The sequence below is a fragment of the Numenius arquata genome, chromosome 21 (assembly GCF_964106895.1).
Source record: "Numenius arquata chromosome 21, bNumArq3.hap1.1, whole genome shotgun sequence".
Lineage (NCBI taxonomy): Eukaryota > Metazoa > Chordata > Aves > Charadriiformes > Scolopacidae > Numenius > Numenius arquata.
In genome coordinates this window covers 4,019,977-4,047,110 of record NC_133596.1, presented here as the reverse complement: position 1 = coordinate 4,047,110, position 27,134 = coordinate 4,019,977, and the positions used below count along the sequence as shown (strand labels likewise).

General features: G+C 47.0%; 1 protein-coding gene across 1 annotated transcript in view; it reads left to right on the top strand.

The window, feature by feature from the left end:
* Positions 1 to 26,929, top strand: part of WDTC1 (WD and tetratricopeptide repeats 1) — a 28,716-nt gene extending 1,787 nt beyond the window's left edge. The window contains exons 2-16 of the mRNA XM_074162156.1: positions 6,381 to 6,528; positions 8,711 to 8,794; positions 9,768 to 9,814; positions 11,023 to 11,134; positions 11,379 to 11,566; positions 12,234 to 12,416; positions 13,096 to 13,190; positions 14,285 to 14,400; positions 15,508 to 15,583; positions 18,202 to 18,298; positions 19,453 to 19,626; positions 22,763 to 22,998; positions 23,374 to 23,542; positions 23,963 to 24,155; positions 24,311 to 26,929. Of these exons, the coding sequence (XP_074018257.1) occupies positions 6,421 to 6,528; positions 8,711 to 8,794; positions 9,768 to 9,814; positions 11,023 to 11,134; positions 11,379 to 11,566; positions 12,234 to 12,416; positions 13,096 to 13,190; positions 14,285 to 14,400; positions 15,508 to 15,583; positions 18,202 to 18,298; positions 19,453 to 19,626; positions 22,763 to 22,998; positions 23,374 to 23,542; positions 23,963 to 24,155; positions 24,311 to 24,508 (2,076 nt within the window). The 5' untranslated portion in view covers positions 6,381 to 6,420 and the 3' untranslated portion in view covers positions 24,509 to 26,929. The remainder of the gene's footprint in view (positions 1 to 6,380; positions 6,529 to 8,710; positions 8,795 to 9,767; positions 9,815 to 11,022; positions 11,135 to 11,378; positions 11,567 to 12,233; positions 12,417 to 13,095; positions 13,191 to 14,284; positions 14,401 to 15,507; positions 15,584 to 18,201; positions 18,299 to 19,452; positions 19,627 to 22,762; positions 22,999 to 23,373; positions 23,543 to 23,962; positions 24,156 to 24,310) is intronic.
* The last annotated feature ends 205 nt before the right edge of the window (positions 26,930 to 27,134 follow it).

The following is a 27,134-nucleotide window of genomic DNA, read 5'->3' as shown; positions in this document are numbered from 1 at the left end:
GTCAAGGTAAAGAGGACAGGGAAAATAAGTTGTGAGGCTAAAGGAGCCTGCTGAGTTGGGTCCCGGGTGGTATTTGGATGGGTGAAGTAATTTATAGATGCTTAAGGGATGGGTCATAGGAATCTTCCTTTGGGATGCGTCGCGTATCCGCAAGGCTTGGAGTGTGCAGAGTGCTGCTTTTTTTTTCCAATGACCTTGAGTTTGGAGACTGAGAAACTTGGGAACATCCAAACAGTTAGGAATTGGATTGCGTATTTAAGAATGCTAATTTAAGACCGAGTCCTGCTGCTTTGTGGAGTTTCTTAGTGTTGGTGGGGCTTTTCTGAAGGGCGGTGGTCCCTGGGTTTGAACTTTGAAGCCCACCTCTGCAGGGCACTTCTCTGCGTCAATGCGATGCTGTGTGTCGGTGAGGTAGGGGTGTGTGCGTAGGCAATTCTGCGAGGGGAAAATCCATTCAAGCAGAGGAGCAACCCCCCCAAATCCTCACTGCGTTGGGACCGTTCAATATTAAAGCGACTGAATTGTTTGCGTTATCGATGTCCAGCCTTTCTTTCCAGACTTAGAGCAAGTGTTTCAGGAAAATTAGAAGAGCTGGCTGGGGAAAGCCAGAGAATTTTGTTACTCCCCTTCCTCCCCATACCCCGAAGCACCCTTTTAAAGTGTACTTTTCCAGGAGCTTAAGGGGGTCTTAAGTTACTGCTGGTGTAAATACAGCCTGGCAGATTTTGAGCCCACAGCCTGCAGGAATCTGTGGCTTGTTAATTTTTGACTGCAGATTTAAAGGCCAAGTGTTACGAAAGTTCTTTCTCTACCTCTGGAGCTTTGCATTGCAGGAGCAGAGAAGTCCACGAGTAAACCTCAACTAACTGCAGGTGGGATGGTCCTCTTTCTGCTTCAGGGTGTAGTTTGAGAAGAGGCTCTTACTGCGGATGAGGTGAGAGCTTTAACTGGATCCCAGGATTTTACTCCTCTCCGGGGTATTCCAGGCAGGTTTGGAACAGCGAGGGATGAGGGAAGGTTGTCCTTGCTTGGAATTGAGCATGGAGATGCTCTTGAAGGTTGATGGAGGAACATGCTCCAGTGTCATCTAATAGATGACCAAAAAAGGTCATGATGATCCCTTATGTGTAGCCAAAGTGAAGCTGCTCGTGGGGTCATCACTGGTAGCAATAGTGCAGATTTATCCTAAATTGTTCCTTCTCACCGGGACTTAGTCTTCTCATTTCATCCTGAGTTGGTTGTGCAGGTTTAATTAAAAGCCAGAGAACTGTATGAACGGTTTAGGAAACAGTGTGTCTAAAAGTGAACAGAATATGGTTTTGCTGAGCCAAAACCCAGAGGTTTTGCTGAAAGAGGAACATCCCATACCAATTTACATGCCTTTAGTGGGAACAAATGGAGAGACTCTTTGAAAGGGCTTCATGATTGGAAGCCTTTACGTGACTTAAGAAATTGGAGGCATATTTTATTCTTCTCTGATTATTTATATATATTTTCCAGGAGACCTGCAAATCTTAGGGGATTTTATGCTTTATGCCAGGGTCAGCTTCTAACGTAATTTGAAATTGTTGATCTACATGTACAATGGTGTGGTCAATATAATCTTCAGTGTTAAGAGCACTTAATGCTTGTTTCATGGTAGAAGCTCTACACGTTTTAACTCGAAGTAGGTAACTGTCGTGTTTGTGGTGAATGTGGGTCTGGGATCGTGACCAGTCGTGGTTAATGGACAAAGTCTGACCTGGAATGAGGATTTGAGCCTTCTTAATGTTTTGTCTGTGATTCCACGATAATTTCAGGTTGCCAAAGCCTTTGCAGTGGAATACCTGTTGAGCAACAAAAAAATAACGTCGTGAAAGCAAGAAAGGCTCTTAAAGTCTCCTTGGCCAAGCATATACGTGTATTCTGGGAAGCCTTTAAGCATTTTACAATATTCAATCGCCAAACCAAGCCCTGTCTAGGCAAGAGGGGCACCTTAGGCTCGTGCATTCCTGTTTGACTGTCCTTTTCCAAGCCTGTCCTTTTTTTTAATGATCAAATGCTCACATGCAGCAGCATCTCAGGTATGCCAGGCACTGAACAATTTGCTAGCGTAGCCTTGGATACTGGGATTACTATGTTTAAAGCCAGTTTTGCATCGGAAGTTTTGTTTTAAATTCCGGCTTATTCCAATTGGTCAACCAAAAGGCTGATTTCATGAATGATTTTCTTGACCTGTATCTTTCAAGAAATAAAGTTAAGATGTTTTGGAGGGGGCTGGTTGTTTGTTCCCTCTAAGCATCCTATTCATACAGTCAAAGAGTGGATTTATAGTGTGGATTTATAGTGTATTAGTGGTTTTGCAGTAACTTATTTAGCAGTAAACTGGCTTTTTGCTATGGGTTATTTATTTTTGTAGAGTATGGGAGATCTGCCTTTCCATGAACACGCATTTCTCCATGTGTGTCCTTCAGGTCATCTGGTGCCATTTCTTGCTAGACAGGATTTGAATAAAAAAGAGCTGTTTAGAAATAAGCCATGACTAGAGGTAGGAAATCAGACAAAAACATTTCCAGGGGTTTTAAGGGAGCAGTGGGGCATTTGTCAGTCGGGGGGGACTGCCTGCTTGGCTCTGGTGTGGTATTAGGTCTCTTTTGGGGTCCTAAGATGAAAAGAAAACTAAACTGCTCTTAAAGAGGAAGACAAGCCATCCCTGCCTGGCAGGGAAGAGGAAGAGTTAGCCTGATGCCTCTTGGAGAGGGGGGATTGCAGATGGAGTCTGGGAACATTACAGGGAAGCACTAAGAGGAGTGGGAAGCTGCATATGAGGCTGAGGCGCTGAGATCTGCTGGAATATCATCCCTTGTGTCACTTCGTGATGTACTTTGGGTTAAAGGATTATTCACTTCTCTGGAAAAAGTGTTTAACTGTCATCAGTCATCGGGCCCAGGTTCCTGCAGAAAAGCGCTGTGCGAGGTCGGGTGGCTGGTGTGTTTCATAGGGCTACACGGAGGAGGAGGAGGAGGAAAGTGGAGGGGAGCCTCAGGATATAATCTCAGAGGTGAGAAAATCTTGGGTTTTGTAGAGCGCGTACTAGAGTCCCTCGCCTGCGGGGTGAGCTGCTGAGGCATTGCAGAGCCACAGAAGGTTTCTCTGCCCTGTTGCAGCTATGGATGGAGAAGACACTTGCATGTCCTGGAGGATTTGTTTAAGGAGGCCGGTCTGTGGGGATCCAGCTTCGAAGAAGGGCAGGTGGAGGCTTGTTAGCTGGAAAGGGCGTCTGGAGAAACTGGAGGAGAGAGATGACAGATACCGTTCATCCCTGCGCATTTAGTCTATCCAAACTTGGAGATGCTTTTTGAGTTTGCAGCCCTCTTCTCTTAGGGCTACAGTTGAGTTCACAGCCTCTTAGGACTACAAAGATGATGAGGGGCCTGGAGCATCTCTCTTACGAGGAAAGGCTGAGGGACTTGGGTCTTTTTAGTCTGGAGAAGAGAAGACTGAGGGGGGATCTGATCAACGCCTATAAATACTTAAAGGGTGGGTGTCAGGAGGATGGGGCCAGTCTTTTTTCAGTGGTGCCCAGGGACAGGACAAGAGGTAACGGGCACAAACTTGAACATAAGAAGTTTCATCTAACCATGAGGAGGAACTTCTTTACCTTGAGGGTGGCAGAGCCCTGGAACAGGCTGCCCAGAGAAGTGGTGGAGTCTCCTTCTCTGGATTTCAAAATTCGCCTGGACACGTTCCTGTGCAACCTGCTCTGGGTGGACCTGCTTTGGCAGGGGGTTGGACTGGATGATCTCCAGAGGTCCCTTCCAACCCCATATCATTCTGTGATTCTCCCGCTTGCAGAGCTTAGCAGCAAAGTGTATCTGGAAACCATGTCCTTGTGGCACAGTGTCTTCAGCAATGTAGCTTATTTAGCCCAGCTGGCACGTTTTCTGTAGAGCTGGCCTTGGGCACAAGTGGCGACGGGTCTGTCCTGGTTTCCCGTGTTTACCTCTGAGCTGCAGAGTCAGCGGGATCCACCTGCCCTTGTGCCAAGGCGCTTTGCTGCAGGTCCCTGTTTCCTCTCCATCCCACGAGCCTCTCATAAGGGCGGTTGTTGTTGTCCACTTAGAGACGCCGTCTCCATAAACAGGCAGAACAATAGCTACACTAAACTTGTGTGGAAAGCCGGAGGTTAGGTATCAAAATTCAGTAGCTTAATCGTCCTACTACAAGAATTAGTGTGAAATATTGATGATCGGATGCAGTCACGGTGCTGCCTCTCGCTATTAAGCCTGGGAGTGAAGCAACTATTACTTAACATGAGAGTGAGTAAGGTTAAAGATGCTTAAAACATGAGGTGTCCTCCTGGGCATGCTTTCCTGGTGGTACATCTGGAGTAAAAGGAATGCGGATTAAATTATATACATGATGAACAAATACATACTAGCTCAGCTTCAGGGTGAGCCAGGTTCTAGGGGAGCCCCAATTTAGGCACTAAAAGAGATGATGGGGTTCAAAAAATCTCAGCTGATTGCTCCAACATCTTGGGGTGAGTTGAGCTGCTTCTGCCATGGCGAACTGGAGACGTGTGGCAGAGGACGTTGGCTCACTTGACACATCTGCTGCAGAAACAGGACTTGGACGGTGGTGAGTTTGGGCTACTGTATGTCCATCTGGACTGTGAATCGGTCCTGGGGAAAGTACGGCCTCGTTAGCCCTCGCTGGGCGCGGACTGGGAGCAGATTTGCCGTGCAAAGTCCTCCCATCCTCCTGACTCGCCTTGTGTTCAAGGCCTGTGCTCTCGCCGTGGGAATTTTATCAGTTTTATTCTCATTGTAAGTACAAAATAGGCCTGGAATCCAACCGTGAGGGCTGCTTGTCTTCTGCCCTCTGCAGTAGGGACGTTCATCTTCAGACACCTACAAACAGCTGGGCCTTTTCTCTCGGTGTTGTATTGGAGAGATCCTATGGCTACCCTAAAAATCCTGCCTTTCCATGGCAAAAAAAAATCCAGTTTTCAGTCTGTCCGTGTGGCTTTTCTACCTGTCTGTAGGTCTAATGATGTTGCTGTGTTCGCCACGATGCTGCACGGAGGAGCCAGCTGTGTTAGGAAAGCAATCCCAACGTCCACTTTGTCCAAACTCTGTTTTCTGTGAGGAAACATAAATCCTTGGTACTTCCTACCCATGGGGACGCTAATAATTTTTTGAAATCAAATTGAAGCTGAAGCCCAGGGCTTTGGGGATCCTGGGGCGCAGGAGCCTCGTGGTTTTGCCGTGCGGTGGAAGCTGCTGCACGGCCCCGAAGTCGGTAAAATTGAAAATCCTCGCTTTGCAGCAACTTGAGAGATGAACCAGCAAAGAATCAGGCAGGTTTTGTCAAAACTTCTGCCTGACCTCAGCGGCGTAATTTGTTGCTGCGTTTCTGTGAAACGTTCTTGTTTCGGTGAATCAGCATTTCCTCATTCAAAGGAGGACTCCTTTGGAAATTTTGGCTTGTTCTGCCTGTGAGTGCTTTCAAAGAGAATTTAACTCTTGGGTTACATAGGACAAAATGGGTGGTTACTTTTTTTTATTTTTAAGTATTTTTTGAAGAGAACTGCAGAAATATCCAAATGGGACTGCGGTGTGTAAATGAAACGAATGACATCATTTCTCAGAGCCTGACCGGTCCTTTGCCAGGCAGCCTGTCCAGAGCAGGGTTGTGACAATCGCTCTACTCTTTGGATGTTTTCTAGTAGATGTAGTTAATTTTATGGGGTTTAAATTATTTAGGTTAGTGCATTAAATATGGAACTCCATTAAGATTGGGGAAAACTCTAATTTCTCCTAGAAATGCAATTTTAAATGATTACCCTTTTTGTATTGCCAGTGTAATTGGGTGTTCAGATGGTAGTGTCACCTGATGGTTGGCTGTTGTGATTTCTAAGGAAATGCGTTTTTGTTTTGTTTTGTTTTTTTCTTGGCTGATGATCAAATGCAGTAAATGAGAGAGAAGAGGTGGCCGAGAATATCGATGCTTTGTTTATTCACAGTATAATAAGTCTTGTTGGTTGTGGAGTTTGGGGAAAGTGACATTGGACATGAGTGGACATGTAATGGTGAGAGACAAGCTGTGACACAGGATGTCACCCTGGACTTGCAGGGTCTCTGTTGGCATAGAAACATGGCTTTGCTAGGCTGATGTAGTCCTGCTCGTTGCGAATTTCTCTGTAAAATGAGGATGGCCTCTTAAGTCAGGTGTTCTACAGTCTTACATTGTTCCTTCCCATGCTTGAATTTCTTCAAGGAGCGTTTATACAAAGCTTTTCAGTTCTTTTTTAGGAAAAAAAAAAAGACAATATTGTCTATGAGTGGCCTAATGTGTTTGTATACCTGCCTTTGTTCCCTTCCTGTTCTCTCCTGCAGGTAATTAAATGCCCTTAGTGTGGATCTCTGCTCTGTTGGCATGCTTGGATGCACAGCGGCTCTTCCGATAGCTTCTTTTCGTCTGCCCCATTGCAAGAAGATGGCGAAAGCAAACATTACCAGAGACATCATCCACAGGCAGATCAAGGTATGTGTTAGCCAAGCGTTCCCTTGTGTCGGGCGGAGGGATGGAGAATTGGTGTTCACGCTGGATTGGGAAATACTCATGGTGTTGCCTTTACTTCTGAAAAGATCTCTGTTACTTATGTATTGATAAACTGTATAAGAAGTTCAAGAGAATAAACACATAGGACCTGTCGCTGTCCTTAATGAGGAGCTGGGGTGAAGCGTGGCATAACAGGAATACAGTTCTCCTCCCTAGCAGGAACGCACCAGGCTGGTTTGACATCAGCTGGTCTGTTCCTTTTGAGCACAATGTCGAAGAGAGAAATCAGACTGCTTGTGTTTGGGCACCATAAAGGACCCTTAGCTGGCTTCCCTCACGAGTTTTCTGTCTGCTGCTTTATGTGTTCTCTTCGTATGATCTTGCCATCAAAGGTATTTTCTGTCTGTAGTGAAGCTAATGATCTCTGTCTCAGTCTCTTTTTCTTTAAAGACTGGTGTGCTGCTGCCTTTGTGTAAGAGAAAAACTTCTACGGTGGTCGGATCAGTCATCTGATGGCTGCATTTGTGAAATGTCTTGTAACGTGAAAGGACTAGCTACAGCAGACACAATAGGCAATTATTACTTGGACTTGGAAGCCTTAAAAATCATTTGCAGCTTTGCTGGTAATCAGCATTCACGAAAGTGGTCTGTTAGTGGCCAGAATAAGAAACTAAGAGCTTGAACGCTCACTTCGCTTTGCAGTTTGGTACCAAACTTTGTATATTAAGCTTGTAATTTAATCCATGTGCCAAGACATATTTTGCTGCTCTAACGAGGAAGGGCTGGTTCTGTGGTTAGAGCGTTAGCCTGGGACTTTTTCATGCTGTCTGCTCTGTTAGACTTTCATGTGTGACCTTGGGAAGGTTGCTACGTCTGACAGTTCCTCCGTCGGAAAAGCAATATCCTACTGCCCAGACCTCACAAAGCCACTGAGGTTGCAATTGCAAGGCAATTATAACTGTACCACCTTGCACTGGGCTGAGTAGTGTTTCGGGAATGCTATCCATAAAAATACGTCAAGGGTTTGAAGTTTGTAATGGAAGTTACTCCAAAAAAGCCCATTTTGGTTTGGTTTTCCTCCAATCCCCTTATATCTGTCTCTGTTTTGTTTTCAAATAGCTTTTGTTGTGTGGAGTTCATTCCTTAACACTGCTCTGCAGAGCTGTGCTAGTTCTTTGTGTCTGCTCTGTGGCTACTAACACGTTCCTGGTACCATCAGTGTCATTTTTGACATCAGGGTTCTCATCTATAAATGGGGATAATGAAGGCTTACGTTGTCTTCGCCTGACGATAGCATGGCATGGGATGGGAGCGGGGCTGGATCAGGTCCTAGGAAGGAATCTCCTTGGGTATTAGATGTTCCATCCAAACTATGACTTGCATTCCCCTTTCTTCAGGCCTGCCTCTGCAGTTGGCCTTCTTTCATCGAAGCCATCTGCTAATGCATCTGTGAACCCCGTGAGATCGCAGGGGAAACAACTGTCCTGCTTTTCTTCACCTTCATTTGTACTGACGCAGTTCTGTGGCAGCTGTTCCCTTCCCTGTAGAACAGGCTGCGCTGTGGTGCTGCAGCCTCGCGCTCCTGCTCCGTTTCTGATGAAATAAGCCACCTCTAAAGGACGCTGCCCAGTTATGTTCCCCAGTACTTTGCCCTGTGGTGGTGGTGGTGCTTCAGGACAGACCCTGTGTAACAACAGACTTCTCCTGAAACCCTTGCCAAGGGATAACGCCAGACATTCCCAAGCTCTTCTCTATCTCCTCTTTCTGGCCCAAAGTAGGCACCTCATTCTGGCTTAGTGTGGGCTTCTCAAACCTTGTCTTGGCTACCCAGCTGGAGCCTGGCAACTAGATAAACATGATTTAAAACCAGGTCAGGGGCAAGGTTTACAAACTGCCTGCCTGGAGATGATGCAAATGATGTCTCCCTACTACAGGACAGGTACCTGATGCTATGGACACCCCAATACCTGGCAAGGTCCATGTTTGATTTTTAAGTTTCATGAATCTTCTCTTGAAGGGAAGATGACAGGTACCTGATGCTATGGACACCCCAATACCTGGCAAGGTCCCTGCTTGACTTTTAAAGTTCTTGAATCTTCTCTTGAAGGGAAAAAGGAGCGTTTTGTTTGTCGTAGTCAGTGTGGCACTTGTTTGCTTTGTGCAGGAGAGGGGTGCACTGGGCTTCGAACGACACTACCATGTCACTGACCCGTTCATTCGCCGCCTGGGCCTAGAAGCAGAATTGCAGGTAAGCGGGCAACATTTAACGAGCAAACCGAGCTGCACATTGTTCAGCTTCCTGCAGAAGGGACAGCTTGTAGGAGTGTATGGAATTCTCTCTGTTGTATGGGATGGATACTGATGACTTAGTCCCCTAAACTGCATTAGAGCCAGGAATAGCTCAGTGAGATCTTGTGGGAGCTTTCTGCGTTACCTAATGCACCTACAAGAGAGCCTTTAACGAGTGTGTATCAGCTAATCCTGACGGTAGCGCCTGAAGAAGGCAACTGTCAACTGTTCAAGATATTCAAGATATTCTGTTCAAGAGTATAACATATTGCCTAAAAAATAGGTTATTATATTGCAGTCTGACACAGCTTAAAAAGATCTCAAGATTGTCTTGGTTTGGGGGAGGAAAGGATTCTTTTGTCCCCTTTTTCAACCGCATCTCCCCTATCAAACGCTGCTCAGTGCTCCCCTAGTCTTTCCTGGTAGAGTAGTTAGTTAATTTGGATGAAGATGGATGATGTAGTCACCCAGCAGCAAGGTGCTTCTAAAAGAGTTATCAAAAGTGCATTTTCCCTGCGTTCCCGGAGAACCTGTACATGTAATTTGTCAGCCTAGCCAAGGGCTTCTGAAGCAAAGTCACCTTTCCCTGTGTACAGCAGGATTTCAGCTGTAGCCTCTGAGACTAAACTGCCATTTTATTCAACACTACATTTTTCTTTATTTGTTTCATTTTGCCTTTTCTACCCCAACTGCTATAGCACATCTCTCTTTTTCTGGAGGTGCTTATCTGCCATGTGGGTGGCTTTTTCTTTTTTCTTTTTTTTTTTTTTTTTTTTTACGGGGTTGGAATATAAAAAAAAAAAAAACCCTGCTTGTATTGGAACAAGTTGTTATGTGTGGGGAGCTCGTTGTGTCCTTGTCTTAGAACAGCTCTGTTTGATAAGTCTGAAGTTTGTGCAATGCTGTTTTCCTTTTTTTTTTATTTTTCTCAGGGTCACTCGGGGTGTGTCAACTGCCTAGAATGGAACGAAAAAGGAGAGTAAGTATGTGGCTTGATTTGGGGGGAATCAACAAACTGATAACCCCAGGTTCTCCCAAGAGTAGGATGTAGGTCACTTTATCATAAGCAGCTGCTTCTCATTCCCAGTAAAGTGGAGCTCCCGCTCAAAGTTTTGAACTGTAGTAGAGCTCACGCTTCAAAAGAAGCTTTATTATGTTAAATATATCTGGATATTATTAGGAATGCCCCTTTAGTAGAGTTCAGAAGGGAAACGGCCGGACTAAGAAGTAGAGATTGAAGGCTGCTTCTCCTGTCCTAAGTGGTATTATGGATTATAATGGATCTTTAGGATTTGCCCAGCTGGTAGTGAGATTTCCCCACCCCCTTCACCGTGCTGCTAAAAGCTTCTGCTGGGGGACAGATATATAAGGGAGAAAGGTAGGGCATTTACCCCTCTCTGCAATTTTAGAGGAAAACTAAACATAAGAGCATTTCTGTTAACCAAGTGGAATAAAGAGTATCTGCATGAGAAATTACTGGATGGAAGGAAGAGCCTATATTTCTTGACGTGCCTCTTACAAGATCCAAAGTCTGCTGTCTGATACTCTTCAGAATTATTTACCAGTGACAATTTCATGTAGTTGAAAGAGATCTGGCTACAAGGAAATAAGTTTAAAACAGCTGATGGTTGCAGATGTCAAATTCTTTCGCTTCAAATGAAGATAGATGTACAAGGCAAACACCGCCTTGCAGTGCCGCTGCTGCACCCTACGCTTAAAAAGCAGCCTGTGAATCACTACATGGGGCCTGGCTTGGGACTGCTTGGGCACATCCAAAATCCAGGAACGATTTTGGGGCTTTTTTTGTTGGCTTGGGGATGATGTGGAGCCGTTAATGCAGCTGGGCTAAAAAGGAAAAGGGAGGCCCTGCATTTTGTTGTTGACCAAATAATCCTATTGTTTTCTCCTGTGCCATCTGAATCTGTGGTGAGCTGGTCCGATGAGCTAAACCAATGAAAATGGCTTTATATTCTGTGGAGTTGATATTTGGCTGGTTTAGCTCCCTGAACTGGCTGAATGGATTGGCGCAGGGGGAGCAACGAGAACACATGGCTGAGAAAAGAGAGAGAGGAAGTAGGCTTTTTAGAGCTGAATTAACTTAATGACTGTCTGTGGTCAAACCACTCTAAGAAATCAGTCACAGCTTAGAACAGAAGAATACACAACTCATACTTCTCTTTCTTTTAGCTTGTTGGCCTCTGGCTCTGATGACCAGCATACCATTGTCTGGGATCCTCTGCACCACAAGAAACTCCTTTCGATGCACACAGGACATACTGCAAACATCTTTTCTGTCAAGGTATGGGATTGGAAGGAATAAACGGCTGACAAAATCAGCAACTGAAGCAGCAAGAGAACAGATCCTTGCTGGGAAATATTTTTCCTGCAAGCAATTTCCCTCCCGAAATAATTTAATATTTCTAATGTTAAGAAAAAATTGCATTAAAAAAGCAAACTGCCCTGTGGCCTGCCAGGACTCAGCGATGTCTGTGTGACCAGCCCCAGCGCTTCCCAAGTTTGAGTATCAAATCTCTCTCCCGCAGTTCTTGCCCCATTCAGGGGATCGGATCCTCATCACGGGAGCTGCAGATTCCAAGGTGCACGTCCATGACTTGACCGTCAAGGAGACCATCCACATGTTTGGAGATCACACCAACAGAGTGAAGCGAATTGCCACAGCTCCCATGTGGCCTAACACCTTCTGGAGTGCAGCAGAAGACGGGCTAATCAGGTACAGAACTCTAGTTGTTCTTCCCCGAAATTAATTGGATTAGGATCCATGGCAGTATGTACTATGCACAGATCTGAAGAGAGACTGTCTGGCCTAAAAAGCTTAAACTAATCTCTCCCTTTCCTGAAACTGGAAGGATTCATCTTGAAATGTAGACTCCTCTGATAAACACTCTTCTCAGCTCCTCTGTTTTCCCCCCACTGAAAAGGGAGGCCAAGAAAAGAACAGCCATGTCAAAGTGAAGGGAGTTAGAACACTGAGCAATGCTTCCCTCCAGCGTCATTGAGACTTTTAAATGAGTAATGTTACTATGAGGGTCTGTTATGCTTCTCATATGAGCTACTGTTTGTGAGATCATGACCTGGAGTTTAATTTGGAACTTGATTAAATCCGTGCACATTATAGAGCTGGTTTTAATGGTTATCCTGATGTTGAGGCCTAGTGTATATTGAGCTGAGATGGTTCCAGTAACCTGTAGCACGGATAACTGTTAATGTCATTAACATCATCTCTTCGTGCACAAGCCGGATAATTAAGTGTAGGTCACTACTGAGGGGTATAAACGTGCTGCTTTGAGCGGTCTTCACTTTGGTCCCCATGGAAAACTAACCTCTCTCTTCTTGCTGCTGCTGTTACCTGCTGACACTGACTCTCTTTCCCTTTGCAGACAGTACGATCTGCGAGAGAACAGCAAACGTTCCGAAGTCCTGATAGACCTGACAGAGTACTGCGGGCAGCTGGTGGAGGCCAAATGCCTGACAGTCAACCCCCAAGACAACAACTACTTAGCAGTAGGGGCGAGCGGACCCTTTGTGCGGCTCTACGACATACGCATGATCCACAACCACAGGTAATGGCAACTGGGACTTCTGGTGCAGAAATCTGGTGCAGAGCGGTGCAGAAATCTGTTCAAGGCTCTGATGGGAAGAGGGGGTTGCAATGATCATAGAATCATAGAATGGTTCAGGTTGGAAGGGACCTTAAAGACCATCCAGTGCCACCCCCTGCCCTGGGCAGGGACACCTCCCACCAGACCAGGTTGCTCCAAGCCCCCTCCAACCTGGCCTTGAACCCCTCCAGGGATGGGGCAGTCACAGCTTCTCTGGGCAACCTGGGCCAGGCTCTCACCACCCTCACAGCAAAGAATTTCTTCCCCAGATCCCATCTCAATCTCCCCTCTTTCAGTTTAAAACAGTTCCCCCTCATCCTATCGCTCCACTCCCTGATAAAGAGTCCCCATCTCCCTGTAGGCCCCCGTTATGTACTGGAAGGCTGCTATAAGGTCTCCCCAGAACCTTCTCTTCTCTGGCACTCACCTGTCTCACCGTGCAGTTTTACCCAGTGTTTTCTATCACCCAGAGTCTTTCTGATCTGCGTGAGCGCGCTGGGGTGGTGCGGGGCAGGCTTGTGACTGCACAGCTCTATAGGCATGAGGTCTCATCCTTGTGTGTGAACAAGAAGTGTCAGCATAGATCAGGCTTCCAGCAGTCGAATGCCGTTGTTGTAAGACTGTTCTTCTTTCTCATTAGAAAAAGCATGAAGCAGAGTCCTTCAGCTGGAGTACACACGTTCTGTGACCGGCAGAAACCCCTCCCGGACGGTGCGGCGCAGTACTACGTGGCAGGTATTGGGACCTGTGCTGGGGGTGACTGATGGGACTTTTAAGTTAAAGCCTGAAGAAGCGCAGTTCTACCCATCACACAAGAAACCACTGCTTGGAAGAGTTTTTCTCTGATACAGGGATGTTTCATGGAATTGCAGATTATTAACTTCAATGCTGTGAATTCTTGCTTATGTTACCTGCCCAGCTTTCCCTGATTTGGCAGTGGTGTGTGGTGGTGACCTGGCCTTACTTCTTCTTGTCTAGCGTAAATGTCATTTTGTCACTTTTATTGGAAAGCCAAGGGTTGGATAACCTTGGTGGTATAACCTGGGTGCTGTAGGCTTTCTCCTGGAACTGGTCCCAGCAAAGCTACTGTTCAAAATGTTTTTGGCCCAGAAGGGAAGTGGCTTGTCCTCATCCTGCAGATGAAGAATCAGCGATGCAGTATCTGGGCAATCTCGATGACATTCTTCTCCACTGCTCATTATTTACTATCTTATTTTTCCCCCCAAATGTTTGGTTTTTTTCTTAAAGAATCTCAGACCAGCACGTTCAGCAGACCAGTTTTGACAGTCTTGCTTCTGATGAGTCCCGCTAGAGGATTTCTTAGGTCCCCTGGATTGGTCATGCAACACATCTGCTGTCTGAAGCAAAAGAACCTGTGTGTGAGCTGAATATTTAGGAGCCTTGGTTGGGTTGTGCTAAGGGCTTTATTAAGGAAACTTCATGAGAGGGTTGAAAATGGAGGTATTTATTTGCAGATGACCACAAATCACAGAAAACAAATCTGCAGTGAATCCCCGCACCTGAGATTTGCTGGGTTCTGCAGACTTCATTCTTAGCAAGCGAGTTAGAATCCAGCTTTCTCTTCGTACGGCGATGGCCTTGCACGATTGATACTTAGAACTTGTGAAAAGGCAGCTACGCACATCTGTGTGTTTTGGTGGCTGATGGAAGGGTTCAATAAACAGCAGTAGGAAATGAAAAATCACTTGGGTGCATGTGCTTCAAGGCATTGCTTTCCAAGCAACCTCTTGTAAAAGGGAGCAGCTGGGGTAGGACAAAGACAACGGTTACCAGTTACGCTGATGTTTATGAACCTCTTCTCTCCGCAGGGCATCTCCCAGTGAAGCTGCCAGACTACAACAACCGGCTGAGAGTTCTGGTGGCCACATACGTCACCTTCAGTCCTGATGGCACTGAGCTCTTAGTCAACATGGGAGGGGAGCAGGTGAGAAGGCAGCTGAAGTTTGGCAGAAAGCTCCACGTGGGGTTGTGTTTGTTGGGTAACCATACCTTGTTGTGCATTCTTGAAAACGGGTATAACAACTCCTCTGTGGGTAATACTGTTGATTTTAAACTTGCTTTGTGATTTGTCTGGACTGAATGCTTGGTATTAGGGATTTATTTGCTGTGTTACCACTGATCAAACTTGAACCACGTTCTGTTCTGGTTTTCCGACTCACATATCACTCTCTGGAAGAGGAAAAATCAACAGAGTTCTGGAACTGACCTTTGCTGACCTAGAAAAGATTTCATAACTCATTCTTGAAACATCAAACTGCTTCTGTAATAGAATCTAGCGAATAAGGAACTTGCAGAAGCAAAGGCTTTCACCTGGAACATTGATTGCTTTAATTTTAAGCATTGGCTGATATTCATGGATCTTTTGTAAAGCCTATCAGTGAAATGAGAAAATCCTCCTGACAGCGTTAATCAGCGTGGATTAAGCAGGAACTTTGCTTGTGGGCAGGTTACTCTGTGGTTGTCCTCCACAGGTCTCTTTCTCACACTTGCGCTCATTCTCTTCAAGAGAAGGTGCTGAGTTAGATGAATTGCAGGTCTGGTCGGGGCTGTTAATCCCTATACCAGTATGGTTTGAAATTTGGGCTTCACAGGGCTGCTTTTGGAGTTTCTCAGGAAGTCCTGGCTTCAGCTTAGAGAAAATTCTACCTTGATATAGCGTATCACCTCTTTTCTGCCAATAAATGATTTGTTTATGATCAGTGTGTTAATTAAGGGGTTTAGAGTTGAAGCTTTCTGAACAGGGTAGTTTGTGGTCAGGTCATTTTTTTAAGTTCTGTAGGTGTGGAGAGGGCTTTCTCACCTCATTTCTCAGCATTATTCTTTCTGAACCCAGTGCTGGAATGGAACATGCCACTGGTACTGCTGTCATCCTGTGTGTACCTGTCTATAAACAAGATTCCTAGTTAGAAAATTGGAACTAGCAAAACATAAATGTGGCACCATATATCCCTCTAGCCCTGTTTTACTTCTGTGGCTTGAACATCTATGTTTCACCGACTCTTTTGTCTCATTCTCTTTCTTCGTTCCTTAGGTCTATTTGTTTGATCTAACGTACAAACAGCGACCATACACTTTTCTTCTCCCAAAGAAGTGCCATACTTCAGGGGGTGAGTATGATGCTGTCATGAAAGTGAGTGGAAGGCAGAGTGAAATTGTAGAATCACAGAGTCACAGAATGCTATGGGGTTGAAAGGGACCTCTGGAGATCATCTAGTCCAACCCCCTGCCAGAGCAGGTCCACCCAGAGCAGGTCGCACAGGAACGTTTCCAGGCGGGTTTTGAATGTCTCCAGAGACGGAGACTCCACCACCTCTCTGGGCAGCCTGTTCCAGGGCTCTGCCACCCTCAAAGTGAAGGAGTTCCTCCTCATGTTTAGATGGAACTTCTTATGTTCAAGTTTGTGCCCGTTACCTCAAAATCTCGTACTACGCAGCTCTTTTTCAGGGTGCAGCCCTATGTGGGCAGGAACCAGGAAACTGAAGTAGGGCAAGGCTGTTGCTGGGCTGTTTCTGCAGTGTGCAGTTCATACTCTAGGTTCTGAAACTCTTCTAGAGAGTGAGAAAACATGTATCTAGGAAGGAGAAGTGGCCTGTTGAGAGGTGTGTGCCTGTGTGAGCTAAGGAGAATGTTTAAAGCTGTGCACAAAGGATAACGTAGACTTCATAGAGTGGTTGAGGTCTTGGTATCCTGCCCTCAACTAAGGGGGAAAACTTTTTGGACAGGCATGGAAGTGGTATATGTTTTTTATTTTTTTTAAACTTATTAGTAAAATGTAGACTACATCTGTTATCTCCATATACGCCCATTAGGAAGGAGACAGAACAATCTCTTCCCTAGTCTAAGAATCTGGCCTGGCACTAATATCCCTTCTGGTGGTGAGATAGTTGAATCAAAAAGTCATTTATTTGACGAGGAAGTAAATCCAAAAGCTTTTTTATTCCTGGCCCTGCTTCTTTCAGGGCCTGTTCGTACACAGATACTGCAGACAGTACGAATGGCTGCGACGTTATTCTCCGAGCAGAGGCTGACTCTTATCAGGGAGTGTTCCCTGCTCGGCCCGTTCCGTATTCTGGGAGGGCTCTGGCAGAGTTTGATCTGTGTACTCAGCGTGCCTCGGGCCTTAATCTAACACTCACATCCTGGTGGCAAATCTATGCCCTGCCTGCCTTTCTCTTCTCTCTGGAAGGCATGTGGGTGATCTGTACTGTGGTATCTGGGCTACATCAAAAGAAGTGTGGCCAGCAGGTCGAGTGAGGTGATTCTGCCCCTCTACTCTGCTCTGGTGAGAATCCACTTGGAGTACTGCATCCAGCTTTGGAGTCCTCAGCACAGGAAGGACAATGGGGCCAGAGGAGGCCATGGAGATGCTGCGATGGCTGGAGCCTCTCTGCTGTGAGGACAGGCTGAGAGAGTTGGGGGGGTTCAGCCTGGAGAAGAGAAGGCTCCAGGGAGATGTTAGAGCCCCTTCCAGTCCCTCAAGGGGCTCCAGGAAAGCTGGGGGGGAACTCGTGATCAGGGAGGGGAACCATAGGACAAGGGGGAACAGTTTGACACTGAAAGAGGGGAGATGGAGATGAGATCTGGGGAAGAAATCCTTTGCTGTAAAGGTGGTGAGAGCCTGGCCCAGGTTGCCCAGAGAAGCTGTGACTGCCCCATCCCTGGAGGGGTTCAAGGCCAGGTTGGAGGGGGCTTGAAGCAACCTGGTCTGGTGGGAGGTGTCCCTGCCCAGGGCAGGGGGTGGCACTGGATGGGCTTCAAGGTCCTTTCCAACCCAAACCGTTCTGTGACTCTATGATTTGGAGAGGTCATGCTTTAAATGGCAGGACAGCATTTGAACAGGCTCGCAGTGCCGCGGTTGCAGCAAATGCTCCACCCTGTTGGGCACAGAAAGCTCAGGCAAAGGCTGGGAAAAGGCGACATCAGTACCATGGCTGAATTTCGTGTGTGTGCACATTTCTGTGCACTGACATCTCTGAGCAGTCCGGTAGACTGGTTGGACAGAGTCACCGGTTTCCCAACCTGTGAAGTGGCTGCAGGAACACTCCCAGCTGCAATGTAAATGCAGTTTGTAAAGCTTGAAGCTGAATATTTTCTATAGAAATGGCAGGTGATGTGCCTGCGTGACCTTCAGAGGATTGCTTCAGCTTGTAACCACTCCTTGAGCAGCAGGGTAAGAAAAGAAAGAAAGGAAAAAAAAAGTATATGGAATTCCTTTATTGTATTCTTCCAGTGGTTCCCCTCATCTTCCTATTAAATGTTCAACAACTTATCTCTTTTTGTGAGATATTTATTCTTTATCCGAGTGAATCTAAAATGCAAAGTTGCTAACAGTACTAAATGCTTCTGCAGTTTTAATTGTGAGGCTTCTGGTGATCAGTCAGGTCCTCTGATTATGGCCTGGTCTCAATCTGAAGGCAGTTCCAGCTGCCCTCTCTTTGTGTGTGTATACTTACTTCTACGTTTTATCTGGGTTTTCTGTTCTAGAGTTTATGGTGAAAGATACTGCAGAGATTTTGTAGTAAATGTAAGAAGGCAAATCAAATGCAGGTGGCTGGAGGATGGGGGGCGCGTATGGAATAAGGGAAGTTTTATTTCTGCTCTGAATGGGGCTGTGGCATTGGCTTGATTCTGCTGTAAAATAAAATTCTGAAGGTTCAGATACTAGTTTGTGTAATCTACATTGATACTTAGCATGGCTGTAATTTACTTTTTTCCTAACCTTCAGAAGTGCAGAATGGAAAGACCTCTACCAATGGAGTGTCGAATGGCATCCACCTCCACAGCAACGGCTTCCGCTTGTCCGAAGGCAGAGCACACGTGAGGTAAGCGGACAGATCTACATACATGAAAGCCCTACGGCTTTCTTCGTGTCCTTTTCCTCTTGCCAGGCTTAGGTCCTGCTAAACAAGGTGTGAAGTGCAAATCCGTTTGGTGTATTGTCTTGGTTGTCAAGTGGCCTCTGTCCTAGGAGCTGTATTTGCTTCTGGTGCGTGGTCTATGAACAAGAGTCACAACAGGCAAGAGCGTCCTGGGAGAAATGTTGTCCATGAGGATTTTTCCCCTCTTATGACAAATTGCTGCAGACAAAACTTAAAAATGACTTTTCAGGCCTGGAAGCGAGGTGTTCTGAGTGGTTAGTACTTCCTGGCCTGCAAGAACTATGTCTTGGTAAATGGGAGAGGAGCCTTGCTTCCCTTTGTCATCTTTTTGGGCACCTGCCTGCTACAAACTGAACTGAAGTGACCAAAATTGCTTTACGACGGTGCCGCTGGAGTCCTTACTCGTGAGCCAGGAACGGGTGGAGACCCCTCTTCCATAGTTCCTGCTGCTTGCTTTTTTTAAGCACAAAATGCAGTTGGGGTGAAGCAGAAGCAGACTGGAAGCACATCTTGCTGACTGTTTTTCTTCCAGCTGATGACACATGGTGAAAAGTCAAGACACAGTTGCTTAATACCATATATGGGTAGTCTAGGTTCCACCAAAGTCACTTTGGTGAATGCTTTCAGCTTGTTTCCTCTAGATGGCCCCTCCACCACGGCAGCAGAGATGTGGCTGGAATTTTGGGTTGCCTGAGCATGGGCCTTGTGCAGCCCAGTGAACTCAGATGCTTGGTTTCCTTCTGAATTTCCGTTCTGTTATATGTTGCTAAAAGAGGATTGGGAATGTTTGGGTTTTTTTAATGCAGTCAAAGCAAAGAGGAATTGATGAAGTCTGAGGCATTAGATGTTTAAGATACACACTGGTCAATTTTGAGTGGATGTCTGTATATAAAGAAAAAATGGAAACAATCAAATGATGGTCAAAAAGAAACTTTCCTCCTAAATTCAGGTTTTTCAGGTACATGGTTTCTTCTGCCTTTTTCTGAAACTTTTGGGTTGCTGGGACTTGCTAAGGTAGAACAAAACACTGCAGACATTTAACTGAAGTAAACAGAGCATTTGAGACTTACCTGTGCTCCTTTCTTCTTCCCCTTCAGTCCCCAGGTGGAGTTACCTCCGTATCTGGAGCGAATCAAACAGCAAGCCAACGAGGCCTTCGCTTGCCAGCTGTGGACTCAAGCCATCCAGCTGTACAGCAAAGCAGTGCAGAAAGCCCCCAACAACGCCATGCTGTACGGAAACAGAGCCGCTGCCTACATGAAGCGCAAATGGTAAGGAAGCGGAGAATATCAGAGAATTTAGCATCACAGGCAGTGCTGATGCCTGACTTCTGAGAACCACGTTGTCCTTGTTGTCCACTGCGAAGTACCCGGGCTCCCTGTGCAGGGTTGGGGTCATTAGATCAAGCTGTAAAGTGGGTCTCACTTCTGGCACAGGACAAGGGGGTGCACTGCAGCGTGTGTTGGAGAAATTGTAGCCACAGATACTGCACCGGCAAGCACAGCTGGTAGCAGCTCATCTTTTTGCCTACTGGCGCGCTGAGTAATGTTCTGTTCCTTTCCTGTTTAAAAAGAAACCAAAAAATCCACTTGTGAGCAACAGCATTATGAGTGTATCCAAGGGTGTTCGTGTTTCTTTGGATAGTTCTGATCTGCATTGGAGTATGGCTCTCAATCTGCTTGTCAACAGATGAGGTAATGGTTACTATGCTTGAGAACTTCCTATCTCGTGAGAGAAGACTGTTGCAGGACCGCCTGGAGTGGCTTTGGTTGCTACTTTATCCAAGTAACTTGTACTGCAGGTAGTCGGAGGTGACCTAGTGGCTCCCGCGCTCCCCCAGATCCTCCACACTCCCCTTGCCTGGAAACAAATCTCTCTGAGGGACCTGGGGAGGTGACAGCTGGTGCCTTGGTGGCTGGGGGAAGTTCTGTCTTAATTGTTGCAAAATACGCTGTTCTCCTCTGCAGTAGGTAATGTCTTCTCTGACCAATAGCCAGGGCTGCATCTGTAAGATACAGCCGAGTTATTTTAGTATCTGTCCCCTTGAGCAGAGTAAGACTGAGTAGCATGACTTGCCATTAGCATATTTAAAATAGCTGTGGTCCTTCATCTACATTTGCTTTTGTGAGGATATCCTTCTCCTCTCCCTGCTGAAATCCACAGTATGAATTCGCCTGTCTTCTTGCCAAGATAAAGAACAGCCAGCGGTTGTTGTGACTGTTGGTAACTGGCCTACTGGCTGTTTTGCAACAGGAGAGATTTGGGAGCTGCCTCAAAAAGACCTCAGCGTTCAGAGGGAGAAGAACAATAGTTTGCGATTAAGGAATGGAAGGCAGAAGCTGAGGGTGATCTCATGAATGGCGTTTTTCTTATAGGAATGGTTTTTCCCCGAAGGATGTTGGCAGATCTCAACCTTCCTGTGTGTCAGCTAGTGCTCTGCTACAGTTTTCGGTAGCAGGAAGATGTGAAAATACACGCACCATGGGTTTGTGTGGCGTGCAATGATTAGAACTTAAATAGTACTGAGCTGATATTTCTCAGGTGCAGAAAAGACAGAGCGCTTCTCTGGTAGGAACAGGTATTGGTGTACGGCAGAAGGTGGCGGGGATGTCACTGAGAAGAAGGGTGACGCAGTTGGACGGTCACCCACTGTGTGGCTCTAAGGTGCCCTTCACGTTTGGAGCAGGAGCAGCTACAGGCCACCCTGCAGAATGCTCCAGGTCTTGCTTTGGCCTCGTTCTTTGAATAACGGAGAGATCTAGAAAAAAGGAAGGTTTGTAATTTCCTAACCTCCCCTCGCTCATCTCCCTTCGATGCTCCTCATACTCTGCAGCGCTTCTAGGGCTGTCCTTTTAAAATCTGCTCGTAAGAACCAACTGCATCGCTCTCCAGATTGCTTTTAGCAGTCTGTGTTGGCTGATTTCTAGTTAGAGGATTTTTGCACAAGCCGAGTCAAACCTGTAACAGTGGGAGAAGTCGGTGCTTGCTTTACAGCTCCACGTGTCCCTTTTTACACCAGTCTGTTGGGCCGTCTGACACTGGTAGTTGAGGTTGAAGGATTTTTGAGGGTGGCGAAGCAGCTAATAGCCCGATCAGCTCTGAAAATGCGAGGCACCCATTTCTCATCGTAACAGGTAACTTGCATTCCCCCTTTCTTTGAATGAAAGTGGTCTGGTGCTGTGCATCCAGCCTCCGGGATTAACACACAGTGCTGCAAAGACAGCCCTCAAGAACCTTGTCTCTTCTGCTCTGCTGCAGATCTTGTGGACAAGGCACTCCATCTTCTGTGTGCTAGTGAGGTGCGATATGTGGCCAGTATCTGCTGGTGGCACTGAATAAGTGCTGTTTAGCACATAACCCAAAGATGTGGAGCTCCCTTTAATGAGTAGAGACACAAGAGCACCCTGACAAAGGCTCCACGTGATCTAAAGTTGTCTTGTAGGAGGTACAGGGCAGTTCACCCCATTCCCCTTGGGACTGTTTCAGACTTTGGTCTGTTTACAGGTGTGAAACGTTAATATTATCATTATTAGCCATCACAGGGAGACTTGGCACTCTCTTAAGGCAGATTGTGGTGTCTCTGAAGAGTTTAGGCTCGATGCTGGTACACCAGGCATCCCAGCCCTGGCTGACTTCTCAGCCTCTCTCTGAACCGAACATCAGCATGGAAGGCTTGTCACGTACCTCCTGCTTCCAGAGCACAAGCAGAGGCATTTTTATTCCCACAGCTGTGGAGCTTTGGGAAATCAAGCATAGTCTCCAGTAACTGTAAACAGGATATAAATATCCATTATGTTACCAGTCTGCTATAACGCTTATTTCTAAAACTTCAAGGTTTTTCTTATAAAGGTGGGAAAAAACTGCTGCTTTAGATGTGTCTCCATCAGGGCTATGAAGTGTGGTGGTTCTGTAGCTCCTTCTTGAGGGCTACAAGTGGCTGTGGGCAAGGGAAACATGCTGCCACGCTGTGCGTCCACAAAGGGGCACGCGTGAGCTGCCGTGCTCTGCCGAGGCCCCGCTCGCCTTGCAGGAGAGGCCTTGTGTCTGCTTGGCCAGAGGGTTTGTGCATCCTCCATCTTCAAAGGGCTTCCCTAAATGTGTTCTATCGGCAAGCTCTGCTCTGGCGGATTTAAAATGGCAGGTCAAGACTTGCTGGGCTTCCCTGCCTGGTGGTATTACAGGGCTGCCTGGATGTGTGTGGAGGTGTGTTCGAGAAGCTGGGCTTGGTCAGATGGTGCCCCTGGGAAACAGCAAATGCTGTTAGTACGTGAGCTTGTGGGGTGTCTGCTTGCACAGAGAGAGCTGGAAACAGCACGCTTGAGAGGGATACAAGGGATGGGAAATGGCAGTGGAAAATGCACGCTGTTTCTGCTTGGGTTATCTAATCCAAACCTCCCTTTTCTTCAGGGATGGGGACCATTACGATGCTTTAAGAGACTGCTTGAAGGCCATATCCTTGAATCCATGCCACCTGAAGGCCCATTTCCGTCTTGCCCGCTGTCTCTTTGAACTCAAGTACGTGGCAGAAGCACTGGAGTGTCTGGATGACTTTAAAGGGAAGTTCCCAGAACAAGCACACAGCAGCGCCTGCGATGCACTAGACAGAGACATCAATGCAGCCCTCTTCTCCAAGAGCGATAACGGTGAGTGCCCGTCTTCAGTGTGGTTCTTCAAGGTTATACTCAAATCTAATGATCGGACAAGGGTTTTTCTCCTTAAACTGCCCCTCTGAAGTAAAGCTCCAACTCCTGAGAGAGATTGATTGTTACTATGCACAAAAACTGGCCTGAGCCCGTCCTTTCCTTGCGCCTGGTCCTGGTTCGCTCTTGAGCGAGAGGATGATAAAGGAGTCTGATGTACCAGGAGATAATCTGGAAGGAAGCTTGTGCTCTAAGCCCTGCTCCCTGCTGGAATTGTCCTTAGCTCTTCTCTAACGCTCTTGGGATCTCCTAGAGTGCTGTTTGCTTAGAACGTGTTCCTCCCCAAATTGTGATGAGGGAAATCTGTTGTCCTTCCAGCTGAAGACAAGAAAGGAGGTGGCCCCATCCGGCTGCGAGCCACGGGCCGCAAGGATTCCATCTCAGAGGATGAGATGGTGCTGAGGGAGCGCAGCTACGACTACAAATTTCGATATTGTGGCCACTGTAACACTACTACAGACATCAAAGAGGCCAATTTCTTTGGCAGGTACGTTGGCAGACCGTAATAGGGATGCAGGACAGGAGTGTGAGCAGCAGCAGAATGCTCTCTTCCATCGGATAAAGCCTCACGCGTAGCCCCATGTGACTGCTCGTAAAATGACGCTGACAATGGTTTGCAGGGTTGAAAAAGATGACAGAAACTCTTCCTTGTGTGGCTGCATGAATAGCTGGTTCAGTAGCAGATCCACAGAGGACCCAGTTGGGCTAGCATTTCAGAAAAGCCAGTTGGGATTGAAAACATGAATCCTGGGGATGGAGGGAGCCACCAGAGAAAGCTTTATCTGGATCCGTAAGCGTGAGGGGTGGCAGCCCGCTGATTATAGACGCCAACTGAGGTTTTCGTGTCTGCTAGAGACTAGCTTTGGCTCTGCGCTGTCATCTCCAGCCTCTGCTCCTCTCACCCTAGCAATGCACAGTACATAGTCAGTGGGTCAGACGACGGCTCCTTCTTCATCTGGGAGAAAGAAACCACCAACCTCGTTAGAGTGCTGCAGGGAGATGAGTCGATTGTGAACTGTCTCCAGCCTCATCCCAGTTACTGCTTCCTGGCCACCAGCGGCATTGACCCAGTTGTACGACTGTGGAACCCTAGGCCAGAGGTAAGAGCCGCAGTGAAAGACCATCTTGTTGTCCTGAGATGTCACACACAGACTGGTCTTTCCTTCTGGGATCTCTTTGGAGTTGCAGCAGCAGTAACAGCCCCTCTTTGGTGCTAGCTCTGCCTTGCTGAGTTCTCTACCTTCTTGTCTTGCAGAGTGAAACCCTCAATGGCCGCGTGGTAGTAGACATGGAAGGTGCTTCCCAAGCTAACCAGAGACGAATGAATGCAGACCCACTGGAGGTGATGTTGCTCAACATGGGGTACCGGATTACAGGACTGACCAGTGGTGGGGCTGGAGGCTCAGACGATGAAGACAGCTCAGAGGGGCAAGTCCAGTGCCGGCCCAGCTAAAACAGAACTGCCTCTCCTTCCTCTAATTGTTTGGCTGAAAGGGAACCTAGTTTCCTTGGTCCTGAACTTTCTCTGATGAATGACTGCACTGTTTCGCACTATGCACAGAGTAGGACAAGCTGGCAGGGGCAGGAGCGGCCGTCTCTTTAAACCATTGCCACCACCTCCTCCTTCTCCCATCATGCTACTGAGCAGCATGGCAGTGCAGTCTGGGGTTTGCCTTTAGTGGAATTTAGTCCCAACCAGGGGTCTTTGAATTGTCTGTAAGCAGTGTAAGCTGGTGATTTTTTTTTTTTCCCCAGAGCTGCTCTGTGATCTGGTAGAGGGGACGTTGCCTGCATTCATGCATTTGCAGAGGGGATGTTAAATTCCTGAATAAAATACAAACCTAGGGCAGGGGTTATGGAATGAATTTACTGCAGTGATCTTGGTCTTGAAAGCTTGACTCTGCTTTTGTGCTCCCAGCCTGTCTTAGAGGCCCCTGGTTTAGAGTTGTTGGCCATGAAACATCTGGTTTGTCCCATAACATCTTTCTTCTGGCTTCCATCTCTTAACATGTTGTCACCAGACGTGGCTGTGTTGTATTAAGGACTGGATATTGCCTGTCTTGTCCTTGGGCATGTCTTAGTTGATGAATCGGTGAAGGCACTGAGTATGTGCGGCTCAACAGGGCAGGATGTGCTTGCCCAGCTCTGATTCTTTCTTCTGTGGTCTATGAACCCATGGAGAAAGGTGACAGCAGTGGAGCAGGTTTGATCAGAGGCCTAGGACTCAGGTAGCTAAAGCTACAGAGGAAAGGGGCTGGTAACAGCACTCTTTCAGAACTTCTCTCTCCGTTGCCCAGAATATGTGTAGCTGTGTTCACCTTCTCCTCTCCACGTCACCTGCTGGAGCTGAGAACGTTCCCACCATGTCTATGTTCCCTCTAAAGTTTTGAGCTTTTAAATGGCAGCATTTTCATGCAGTCAGCTGCTCTGTCTCGGCCAAGGTGGGTCTCCTCCACCTCATTGTTGGTGTAACATCTGGTGATGGATTAGCAGTCCTCTCAGGAACCCTCCTTCCTCTTCCCCGTTCTCCATACGCTGACTCCAGCTGCAGGGCCAGGAGTACACCTAGAAACGCAGCACTGTACTTCCATTCCTCCCCCTCTCCTGTAACATGCAGTCCCGTTCTCCCCTCTCGCGGTTGCCAAACACTAAATATCAAATAGATCTTACACAGCTGTGCTACAACCGAATCCGAAGAGGTTGGTTTTTTTCTAGGACTATCAACTAAGACCAAAGAGCCCCTGGAGATCTAAACTGCTCTGCGCTGTCTCGTATCTCGTACTTGCTGAAGGTCTGAACATGCTAACCTTGGTCCCAGGGGTGTGCAGTGTGTGTCTGGGAGCGTGTGTGCACGTGTGTCTGCTGCATTAGGGCTGTTCTTCCATGTGGTGCGATCCCTGGTCTTCCTGTTCCTGCCATGGAAAGATGAGAGGCCTCCTTTTCCCTTCTCTGGCTGCCAGGCGTTGATGAGGGAGACTGCGCAGTGCTGGCTGATCAAGGTAACTGGCTTCCTCTCCCTTCCAGAACAGTCTCTCCGAGATGAGTGAGCCTTGTGCAGGAGGGAGAGAGGTCACAGAGGCTCAGAGCCGGCAGCGTCTCTCCAAGGACACAGTTCCCCGCGTAGAGAGATCCCCCGCGCCCCCCTTGCGATGGCAGCAGAGCTCACTGGGACCTGACCTCTGCCCCTCCAAGATGTCCGGCTGCTCTTTCACGTGGGGGTGAAACTGAGCCTTAGCGAACCCCGTTCTGGTGGGAGCGTGTCCCCCAGTACCCAGAAACGACGGGCTGCCATTGTGCTCCGCTGAGCTGCGATGGCAGACTCCCCCTCTCCTCCTGCTCTCCCGGGACAGATTGTCGTTTGGCCGCTGAAGGCACGTTGGCTCGTTTTCCCGCGGTGGCTGGAACTGCTTCCTCAGTTTACCTCTTTGCTTGGGTACGAGCTCCCCCACCCCAGGGCTTCTCTGACACTTCATGCTCTTCAAAACCCAGAGGCAACAGAAAATTCTTCTCACTTGGGTGGCTTTTTGACATGGTCTGGCCTTTTCTTTTTTTGCTTAAGGCTTTTCTACTAGAGCATCCTCTTTTTTTTTTTTCTTTTTTTTTTTCCCCTTCTCCTCCCACTCAAACTTTTTTTTTTTTCAGCTTTCAGTAGACAATGTCTGCAGACTTTGATTTTTAAACTGAGAGACTCAGATGGAAAGCTCTGAAAAGATCAGACCTCTCCCTCCCCATTCACCTTTTGCTGTGGCAGCTATTTTTTGTTGTTTTTACCCTTTGGAGACAGTGCAGCTCTTTTACCTGCCAGTTGCAGTGAGAAAGCTACAAGATTCCCTGCCTCTGCAGTGGATTGCTTTTTTTAATGGCTGCTTTGGTTAAAAAAAAAAAAAAAAAAAAAAGATAAATAATAATGGGAGAGAAGGGGAGAGAAAAAATCTTTCTGCCTCTAACCCCTTTTCCCCTTGTCGTGGGCAGATTACCTGCTTTGTCACTTGTTAATGAGGAATTTGTATTTATTGGTGAAGGAAAAAAACCATGCTGGGGAAGTAGGGAGAAGATGTTGCTTTATTGACCTCTGCTGT